Here is an 11,441-nt window from a genome sequence, read left to right on the forward strand (position 1 = left end):
TAATCCAGCACATGTAGAGAGCTCTGCCAAGATCAGTAAGGACATCCTTCCAGCTCCAGGAGAGTAGGTGTGTGCAAGAGATCATAGTGAACAAACATATTTAAAATTCAAGTAAAACACAGATGTTATCTATTAAGACTAGGGAAGAGAACAGACTTGCCAACAATTGCTACTCCAGACTTTCCAGTTTGGAAACAGAATAGTCTAGCTGCTAGTGATGATAAATCACAGCATAGACAAAACTACAGGAGGCAACAATTGGTTCTTACCTTCACCAACTGCGACTTGCTCCTCTCTCTCTTTTGATTCTTCTCCTTTTGGTGCATCAGCAAAAAGATCACTCTGATTGTAGATTAAAATGCAAAGGGGGGAAGTGGTAAATTTGGTTTTTTGTAAGAAAAGAGAACTGCTGATTTTTCCATGCAGAATATCTACTTCTAAGTCAAGACAGAGGAAGTAACCACCATCCCCTTCTCAAAATGATGTCTGCACATATAGCCTTAATAAACCTAGGTTCTCAAGCATTGAGCCCATACATTCAGAAGAGCAGCTTTCTGTCTTCTAAAATTTAATTTACACTGATTATCAGTCTGTTTACTGCAGGGAAGGAATGACCTTTTATTTGCACATCTTCAAGAGCTTACATTAATTAATCTACAGCTGTTTAAGTCCTGATTACATCTTTCTAAGCTTTCCTATCAAAGTTTATACAGTAAGGTTTGAAGGAAGAATTCAGGTCAGGACAAGCATTAAAAATTCCGCTGAACTTCACACGGTTAAGATGAATGATTCATATTCTTGCTAAGGAGACAAAGACACTCCAGTCTGGTGCAGAGATATACATTTGAGCTCAAAAGCCTTGCAGGACACTCCCATAGACACTCCCTCCTTGTGTTGAGGCTGCAGTTGCCTTGTGCCTGTCCTCCCTGAAAATCTGAATTCAAAACCTCCAGATCTTTTAAGTACTGACTACATAATTATTTAAAGTCTCCCTCTTATGGGAACTTGGTTTATTAGAGGTTGCCTGTCTGGAGACTCAAAATGCATGGTCTTTGCATAAAGATTCATGGAAAGAAGGCAGCAGTACTTCAGAAAGAGTATGGGAGCACAGGGCTGCGGGGGGGTATGTCAGTGATTAACTGCACATTTGTCAGTTACTATTTGCCTGTTGACCTACTGTAGCTGCCTACTGTGGTACATGCATGAAGGCCTCCTCCATTGCACGAGGTAAGTGAAGACAAGTTAGTCTTTCTAGATGATTAACTTTCAGGTAATAGAAATCCAAGAAGTGGTGTATGCAGGCAAGTAACCATCACAGGCAAATCTGCTTGGCTGTCAAGTGTCTACAGGATGAGGTTAGTAGCCTTGGCAGTAAGTAACCAAGAGGCTCTAATGGCAGCTTCATCTTCATTTGCACCAACACAAAGCTGGCTTGCACTATTGGACTTTTTAAAAAAAAAAAACCTGTTGGCTGCCACTTAAAAAGAAAGCACGTTAATATTTTTTTCAATAAAGGCTGCGTTTGAGTGGAAATCATTGCATAGAGCAATCCTCTTCCCTTCACACAGTGCCCCTGTTTGGTGTTTGTTGGCTATAGTCTAGTAGATTGGCATGGTAAGGTGAGCTGTACACAAGGCTTCCTTCCAAATTTCAGTCTAATAGCCTCCTCAGCTCCAAGGAATGTCTGATTTTCCTCTTAGTTACAAGGAGGAACACAACAATCCACAAAGGCAACATGCTGGTTACTATTCTGGACAACTTCGACTGTTACCAGTATCGGCTGCATGATAAAATAAGAGGTTTGGTTTACAGAGCTGTACTATCAGATTCTTAAATCTTAGGTATACCCGACAGTGGGTTTCTATCCTCTTTCATGTGCACAAACAATGCTAAAATTAAGGTCAGAAATACATTTTATACCGTTCCTTCATCACATCAGCTCTAGATACGTAGCACAAGAGTAAGCTTAAGATGAACTCTTCTTGCCAATGCAGGTAACCCAGGATTTGTACCATAACTAGATGAAAGAACACAGCATAATTGCAATAGGGGACTTCTAATAGCACAGAGAGAGAGAAACCCAACAGTGTCACTGTCTGAATATGGTATGTGGAAGAAAGTGGGATAATTATTCTCCTTCCTCCCAAACTTCTCCCACACCCAGGGAGAAAGAGACAATGACAAAATTCAGTATTCTCACAGGCATTTTAATAGAAACCTGCTGTTTTCAAATAAACAAACTGTATGGCATTTGGTTTATGTCCACAGATAAAAGTGAGGTGCTGAGTAAGCTCTCCTGGAATAAGAACCTATCTAATGTAATGCTAGAACTACACTTGCATCTCTCATCAGCACCACTGCAGAAGAGGACTTTGTGCCAAGGGGAACATAAGCACCTCACTCGCATAATTCTATTTCTCCACTTGAAAGCTATATTGTCCCACTACACTTAAATACTAAGCAACAAAATGCTTTTTCCCCTTCCTGCCTTCCAGAGCTTGGAATCTGTAGAGATCTTTTCGTCTGAAAGGGGGACTCAATTTCTATCCTCTCCAGCATACTCACCTCTTCATCATCAAAGAGACCTGTTCCACCGCTGAAGAGCCCACCCCTAGAACCAAATGGTGTGAAGTCTTCATCAGTCAGCTTGGGAGGCTTGAAGATGTCATCGTCTTCATCTAGAAAGCACGACAACCAAGAGCTGTGGTGGGACTGTCCCAAGTTGCAGGAAAGGAAATTAAAGAGACAACCAAAATAAAAACTAGTTTGATTCTATCCCCCCTCTCTTATAAACGTGACACATACAGAGAAGCTGCTGTAGACAGAGTGGGTCGTATGCAGCTGCTCCTCAAGACCACATTTAAGTAGGAACTGTCATTAAGCCTGTTTCTAGCCTTGTTTTACGTGTGCATCACAACCTAGATTTGTTTACACGTTCACCCTGAAGGATGCTCACTTAGATTCCACCCAGTTTCTAGAGCAGAAGCCACAATTTCTTCAGCAGTGTCTTACGATCCTACCCACAAGCCAAAAACAAGAGAGGCGGATATCCTACCATCCGAAGGAACTCTAACTTCCTTCTTCTCTTTCAGGGTTTTCCTTGTTTTGGTCTCTGACGACAGGGCTTTAAGAAGAAAATTTCAGAGCAAAAATAAAATAATCCACCTTTAGACTGTGATCAATCTATGGTAAAAAGGAATCTAAAAAAATAATCTAACCAAGCTGACCTATATGTTTTCTTATGAATCAACCCACTGAAGCAATTCTACGAGGTACAGGTTCTAAAATTAGCACTAAAATGCTAAAACAGTAATATTATCATTCTGTCAAGCACTATGGGTTCAACACAGTTGCCCACACACAGACTAGCATCACCTGAGATGCCAGAGAGCAACACAGAACTCCAGATGGTACAGATCCCACACAAAGTCTTTCACCATTTCAAATGGCTCCAGACATTTTACACCTTGATTCAACTATCAAAAGCAAAGCCAGAGTTTCATCTCCTCTGGCCCTGCCATCACAAGATTATTTCAATGAATGGAAGATTTCTCTGTAACTGAACAAGAAAGCTGGTAGGTTTTATGTGGATATCCACAGACCTATCTCAATTTATTGAACTATGCAAGAACACATACGCACACTGTTCTTGAGTGTTCATGCTCTCAAAATTACAGATCCAAAGCAGGCTCACAAGCACTCGTCAACTCAATTTCAGTGAGCTATTTTCAATATCTGCTTTGCTGCAACAATGACTATCCCAAAGAGGTCTCTCCCTTTGACAGTGACACAATAGTAAATTCTGCATTTACTTAAAAATATCAGAGAAAACAGTAGTAAGGAAAGTTTCTCAAAGCACAGTATACTGAAGCCACAAAGAGGAAAAACTAAACAACTCAAAGCACATGAAAGCACCAATTACTGCTTGAGAGGTTTTCCACTGCAGAGCTCATGGAAAGACTACAGTGACCAGTGGCTTCCACATACTCACTTGAAACAGGGTAAAGTACATGTGGTCAAACATGCAGTTTTGCATGCAGAGGGAGAATCACACAGGAGTGAGCACCTTTCCAATAGTACGTGTGCTTGGGGAGTGATCTGTCTCACCTGAAGGCAAGGCGTTTTCCACTATAACACTCAGTGAATTCCAATTCAATCCCATAAGTTATAGCCCAAAAGTTTATCCAAACACAAAATAGTATCTTTAATTTCTCTTGTTGGGTTTTCACTTAATACATATTCAAATAACAGATCTGTGTAATCTCATGTATTGTTACACAGAACCTGCTGTCCAGCTGTCTCACGAGTTTCATCTGCTGTCTCAGCTCTCTCCCCACTATCTCACAAGCACTTACCAAAATTAAAGAGTTAACTTACATGAACGCTCTTCATCCTGTTTGACTGATACTTCTCCTTTGATCCGGGCTGCCAGCTCATCTGCAAATGACGTTGGTTGCCTCTTTTTCTGAGGAGTGGGACAAATAATAGCAAATTCCTTATACACAATCTGGTTACCAACTTGATGCAATTGCAATTATAAATACTGTGTATTCTACAACCTCACTTGTATAATATCCTGTCTAGACTTTGATTGAAGCCCTCAAAAGAGGCAAGACAGCTTTCTACTAAAGCAGCAATTAAGAGATCATGCAGGCATCAAGAGAAAGAGCCATTTCTAGTCCCTTATGATCACATAATTTTTAACACCTCATTTTGGGAGCAGGACAAGCAAGAAGCATTACCACACACGAATGCAACAACAAGGAATTTCTTAATGACCTTTAGAGACAGCTTTAATGCCAGCTTAGGGTGCAAGAGTCCCTTAATTTAAAGGGGTAAAGCCTGAACAACTCTGTTGAAAGACCATTCAGGATTTCTACAGGTCTTCTCTACAAGATCCCATCTCAGGTAACTGAGAGCTACCATTATAATCCCTGTAAGGACAGGTTTTTCATGAGGGAAGTCAAATATCTCCTTCCAGGGAGGCAACAATTACTTACAGGCCTTGTGTTTTCATCTAAGTCTCCATCCTCATCTTCCTCTTTTTCAGAACCAAAGAGATCACAGGCATCATAATCATCTTCATCACTCATCTGTGCTGCCCTCTAAAAAACAGTAATACCCTGCTGTTTTCTCCTCAAGTTGGCATATAAAACAAGCACAAATCTACATCTGCTTAGATAAAATATTCAAAGCAAACTTACTGAAAAGAGGGAAACCTTCAGTCAGTTTGAGGTACTTCACAGCTTTTGAGAGGTAAGGAAGGAGTGCCTCTAGCTTCAAGCAAGTTGCTGCTTTCTCTAGTACACTGTGCTGTATCACTGAACATTTCTGGACTAGAGACGCAACTGAGGACACTCAGGCTCTCCTCAGAAGGAGTGTATCATTACTATACACAAGCCTGAACTGCTTTGGCTGTGCTGCTTCCCCTAGTTCACAAGCTCCTCTCCATTAAAGACCTGGTATTTAGCCTTAACTCAGGAACATCATGATCAGCTAGTAAAAAATTGTACCATCTTGAGCTATTCCTAAGCTAGATAGCAGAATGACAGACAATACATGCCCATATCTTGGCTTCAGTCATGTCAGTAAGAGGATGAAAAAGATGAAGTGGATTGTGAGTTGGGGGCTGGCATGGACAAGGGCACAGAAGTGAATTCAATTGCAAACAACCCAAAGATAGTTGCTCATCTTAAAATACACCAGATATACACAGTTACCCCGTGAAGATCAATACAGCTTAATGTAACATGAGTCCTTTTGTAACACTGTTTTATTAATATATAGATTTAAAAAGGTTTTGAAACATTGTTCTTTTGGCACTAAATCATTTCAGATCAAGGATCCCCACATAAAAGCCTTTTGCAGTGGCACATCTAAACATGGGTAAGATTCCTTCTCCTACTACCACCTTATACCAACAACTAAAGTCAGGCTTGAATTTTTCAATATAAACACTTCTTTTCCCCTTTTCATTCATTATTCAAACAGACCTATTTTTCAAACATCTAATACCGTTCACATCTTTGACTGCATGTCATACCCAAACTGCACTGTTCCTTACTCAATGCATAGCAAGTTTAGACTTTTCATTATAGACCAAATAATTCCACAGGAGCCTAGTCTTCCTGGGGTAGATTCTTTGAACTCTCATGGTTCCAAAGTAACTCCTGAGGAAAACACACATCAGGCAATGCCACCTCGCATAGGCTTTGCATCTAATGATGGCTTGCAAGCATGGCTTTAAGCCCAACCCAGGTTCAATTTCACAGCGCAGTGCCAGGCCAGGACAACTTTCCCATATAAACCAGGCTTAAACAAAGTTTTTAATAGATAATTGTCTAGAGCTCTTGTCTCCTGTTTCCTGCATCCTACCTCCCGTCACAAGTAGCAAACAACACAGTGTATAACCATACCGTTTTTTGATCATCTTCACTAGGGTTTCCAAATTCATCATCTGACTCCTGGAACACAAGAGACCCAAAGACAAGCGTCACACTTTACTTTATCCAGTGGTTATAGGAAAGGGCTCAGAAACTCTACACTTGCTTAGGTTTAGACATTCAGATCTCCACACTGTGACCCGACCAGGGAATTGCTTCCCTACTGCTGACCATTTTATGAATGGAGTTCAATAGAAAGTCATTGATTTAGCAAAGCCAGGAACCTCCATCTGAGAGTGCATTTGAATAACTCAAAAGGAATTTAACTTTAATTGAGCAAAGACAGCAAAAGCAAACTCCTCAGGAAAAAGGGAGTGCTTCCATAGCACAGTTACTAAGCAGAGACATCTTAGCCAAGGCAGGCAAAAACATATCAGAAATTGATAGTCCAATGCAACAGATTTATGAGGCAAAGCCTGGAGGTGCGCTACTGACACCTACTTAACTTAACCTTTAAACTTGCCCGTTAGTCTCCATCCCATTCTTTGTAACTGTAATTTATGATGGATTTGTTCTCCATAACGCAACTCATGACAAGAATCACGAAGTGAAACTAGACTGGAATAGAACACTTCAGTTTGAAGTATTCTATTGCAACAGCAGTTAGAGCCCATACCACTTTATTGCTCCTCTGAAAAGCTGCAGAGGAAACTACCACAAAAGAATAATAACACAAAGCATGTTTACCACAACTGTTATATGGAGCAGACATTGTGCAGTATTGAGACCCTTCACGAAAAACAGGGTAGCTAATGGCCTCACACACAACCAGGGACACATGAATGCTTGTGCAAAGTAGCTGATACTCTGTCGCTTGTCACTTACCTCTTCATCCTTCTCTTCACTGTCTATTACACTTCCACGATCGCTGTCTACTGATCCTTCTATTATAAATGAAAACAGAAAAGTCAAGACCAAACATAACATCTGTACGCAGAGCAATGTGGTCACCACATGTACTGACAACAGCTTTAAAGGCTTTGTGAAAAGAACTAAAAATCAGGTGAAAAAGGAGTGGTTTGGAAGAGCTTCGAACGCTGCTGGAATTTTAGCACTTTGCATTTCTAACACACAGAGCACAAGCTACTGAGAAGTTAATGCTTTGCCTACTGGAAAAGTGACTGTTACAGCATGATGCACATTCTCCCCAGCTAATTACAAAGTGCACCTAAACATACAAGAACACTACGCTGTGTATAACCCAGGCTGTGAGTTAAAACAGGCCAAAGTCTCAGCTAAGGAACTAGCTACCCACATAGGAATAAAAGGTCACGTGAGCACATACCTTCACTAGAGAGATCTCCAAGGCCAACATCATCTTGTTCCATAAACTGCTGAGAGCCAATCAAGTAAGGTAAAGGCCTGTCAATATAAAGATCCTGGAAAGAGACAACATCAGGTCTTTTTGACATCTACAAGCAGCTCTACATTGCTGACAAAGACAGACGTCTCACACCCCTTGTTTTAACTCAAGAAAGAAACAGACTTGTTTAAAGAAAATCCCATCAGACACATTTCAAGTCAGAGTACAACTGCGTGGGCTGACTGAGGTTTATTCCTTTCCAACGCTGTCAAAGAAGGGGGCTACTCTTATTTGTGTGGTCTCAACTTGTTTTCTAGGTGTCATCTAACAGAAGAGTATCCTTGCAAAGACTTGCAGGCATCAGTCGCATCCAAAATCCTGCACCTATCATTACTGTGAAGGTAAAAACCATCTATGAAGACATGGCTGGTACCTAAAGAGCATAAAATTTAAAGGTCCCACTTCACTCCAAGCTAAGACTTCCTTTTCCACGCTCACTGCCATTAAACTAACTCCTGTTAGGGTGCCATACCTTAATTCTAACCCGCCTGCAAGACAAGCAGGCTACACAAGGAGTAGCTCAGCAAGGAGCACTTCTTCAGATGTAGTCATTGAGCCTTCTTTTTAGGTAACGAATACAAATTTTATATGAATGCAGTGATACTGCTGACAGAGCAGTCCAACAAAGACTCTTGCAAAGAGCAAGTCCAACAAAGCCAAACGCAAACACATGCTCCCAGCAAGGACAGATCTCTGTACCTTTGGCTCAAGTATCAGTTCCATCCTTTCATTACTTTCTTCCTCTTCTGAGTCAGAGTTGCCTGCTTTGATGTCCAGCTGTTCAAACGCACTGTCCAGAACTTGCAACCCATAATTCACTGCTTCTTGGATTTTGGGGATCAGATCAGCTTCTTTCTGTTCCCGTGTCTTTTCCTTTAGTAACAAGAAAAAAAAAACATTCTCATTGCATTTTACTCAAGACTTAATCTCTCTGCAACATGCATGCAAAACTTAAACTTCAAATTAGCAGAGCGAAATATTTTTCATTCTACATATGAGAAAGACCTGCAGAATCCTTTTTTACTTGACCTAATTCATCTTTATCACTTCCACAGAGATGTTCTAAACATCCACACCAGCACAGGACTAGGCAACATTTCTGGCATAATATACCTAAATTGTAAAACATATAAAAAGCTTTCTCAATTTTTATCTCTGGGAATTGCAGTCAGATTCTGTTTCCCCAGTTTACCTCTGCATCCAGTAAGAAGGCCCAAGGTCTCTGTTCTATTGCTGAAAAAAACATGGATAGCTATTTGAAAATCAACACATAAGCCTTGTCTACAGGACACAGTATTGAGCTTGGGAGGCCCTTACAGGCTATTATACGCTGTAGTAGCCGCCAATGCTACTGTCAACTTTATTTTGAAAGACATACACTATCCAACAAGGTAAAAAGAAACAGTTTCGTTTGTAAGCTGTAAATGCCCACAAAGTAAGTTTGCTAATAAGAAGACAGACAACAGCTGCAAACTACTCTCAGTACTCAAGGCAGTTTAAGTGAACTACCTGCTCCGTTTTGTCTCCAACATCAGCTTTGGGAATAGGCTCTTCCACTTCTTCATCATATACTCTCTAAAAAGTCAAGCAAAATTAATTCAAGTAAGAACAACGTACTGCTGCAGGGGCTGATCCACGCCACCAAAATAAAATATTTGGCACCACCACCAAAATAAAATACACTGTTAATGGGTAATTAATTACATATTAATTCATGACACATTTTAAAAAAGCAGCCATGGATGATGCCAAGCATCTTCACAGCCTTCTTTATGCAGTGGAGTCATTAACCTGCAGTTACCATCAGGCAGGCTCTCAAGGTAATTCAAGACTGCAAACGTCGCTGCAGTAGTAGAAGACAAGTTGACAGTTTAACCGTGTTTGCAGATTGATCTAAATGCATTTAAAAAACCCACTGTTTTAACCCTCCTAACATAAAGCTGTTCTAGAAACCTTCGAAGTCAAACCTAAGTTTACTTACGGGTTGTCTGTTTTCCTTTTGCCTTCTGTCATTTAGTAGCTTTGCTTCTTTAGTGTTACCTTTCTTCTGTACTTAGAGAAGGTTCACATCCTCCCCTAGCCTACAGTTTGTTCTGATGATCCCACCCATCCAGCTCTTTTAGCACTCTTTTGTAGGATCAGCTAGAAGGAGACAGAGTGGAATAAAAAGTCTCCCTTGAACCTGCAAACCTAAATCCAACTCTCTCAAACACAGGTGCAGTTATCCCCAGGGAAGAGACAGATCTCTCACATTAGCTAAATTGAGAACTAGAAACGAGGACCTATTTCTGTGTGTTTAAATTTGGGAACAAACAACTTCAAGCACCCAAGACTTAAGACATCTGGTACACACTGTTCTCAGCAGAATCATGCCAAACAGGAAAGGTAGGCCAGAAGAGACACTGCAGCTCTGAAAAAAAAAAAAAAACCACTACCACCACCGCAAAAAACCCACAATGGAACTCCAAATTTCCATCATCTTGTCCTCTGCCAGCATCTTTCCAATAACAGCTTGGCCTAAGAACAATGCTGATCAAATAAAATACCAGATAAAACTCACAGTGCTAAAATACCCTCCCCAAAGCTGAAAAACTAGAAAAGCTCTACACATGCTTCTGGTGATACAATGCTGTAACAGCCTTTCAAGGCCAGCTTCCTTTCTAAAACAGCAATATCCATAAAGTGGGAACATTAACCAACAAACATGTTCATCGTGACCAAATGTAACAGACAACTGCCTGCAGCCCAACACCTTTAATAACAACTGCTTTTAGTGTAAAATAACACTGCTGGGCAACTTTACAGGATTGCATAACATTCCTCTTATTTAGGCAGCCAAGTGCAGCCCAGGTGCTACATTCAAGTGTAGCCAAGTGCTACAATCATGCTACCTGTAAAGATATACCAAGACATCCTAGAGATCTCTCATTCACAGCCCTAAAAATGAAACTCTCATCTCCACATCACATATAAGCAAGAAAGAAAGGTACCTCAGAAGAGGCCAAAGAGAATCTGCCAATACTGGTCAGTGCCTCGCTCACAGAGGAATTAGAACACTCTTTAACAGAAAACAATTAAAAGCCACTTCATCTCTAAATTAACATCAGACTTGCCAAAAAGTCAAACCACCTCTCCACACTGCAGTAAGGGACAACACCAGTGTTTGCAGCACAAGCTTGACGCTGTACAAGAACATACTCACATTCTCTATGAACTGGGTATTGGACAACATAAGAAAGTCATTGAAGATATTATGGAGGCGACAGTCTGTGGCTTTTGTTTCACTGATCAATCCATCTACTTGCTTTTTGATTTCGTGAGTCCTGGAAATGGTTTGCTGTGAGAACTCTTGCAGAAAATGCAGAAGCTGTTTACAAGAGAGGAAAGCAACAGTCAGCATCCAACTCCTTTTTCTTCCGGCACCGTTTATTACACAGGCAGAGTCGATCGCAGACTTCAACTGAGCATCAAAATAAACAGTTTAGGCTAAAGCAAACTCCCACGCACACCCAGGGCCAAGTCTCATCCTACTCTGTTACCTCTTCGTTCTGCATTTCCTTTCGGGACAGACAGCTCCTCATTTTTGTTTTCTAGGGTGAAGGCAACGGGAGGGACTGCCGACCGCCGGGGCCCCC

The 11,441-nt window shown here is 40.9% G+C and overlaps 1 protein-coding gene across 1 annotated transcript in view; it reads right to left on the reverse strand.

Annotated features, from left to right (window-relative positions):
- The window catches only part of LOC104498996 (WASH complex subunit FAM21-like), a 36,551-nt gene extending 25,513 nt beyond the window's left edge, over nt 1-11,038 (reverse strand). Inside the window, exons 1-11 of the mRNA XM_010142445.1 lie at nt 11,009-11,038; nt 9,316-9,381; nt 8,506-8,679; nt 7,729-7,822; nt 7,269-7,327; nt 6,417-6,464; nt 5,001-5,105; nt 4,378-4,465; nt 3,056-3,124; nt 2,566-2,678; nt 270-342 (exon numbers count right to left, since the gene is read on the reverse strand). Coding sequence (XP_010140747.1) covers nt 270-342; nt 2,566-2,678; nt 3,056-3,124; nt 4,378-4,465; nt 5,001-5,105; nt 6,417-6,464; nt 7,269-7,327; nt 7,729-7,822; nt 8,506-8,679; nt 9,316-9,381; nt 11,009-11,038 — 919 coding nt within the window. The remainder of the gene's footprint in view (nt 1-269; nt 343-2,565; nt 2,679-3,055; nt 3,125-4,377; nt 4,466-5,000; nt 5,106-6,416; nt 6,465-7,268; nt 7,328-7,728; nt 7,823-8,505; nt 8,680-9,315; nt 9,382-11,008) is intronic.
- Nucleotides 11,039-11,441: the final 403 nt, after the last annotated feature.

This window comes from Buceros rhinoceros, unplaced genomic scaffold, assembly GCF_000710305.1.
Source record: "Buceros rhinoceros silvestris isolate BGI_N320 unplaced genomic scaffold, ASM71030v1 scaffold20038, whole genome shotgun sequence".
Lineage (NCBI taxonomy): Eukaryota > Metazoa > Chordata > Aves > Bucerotiformes > Bucerotidae > Buceros > Buceros rhinoceros.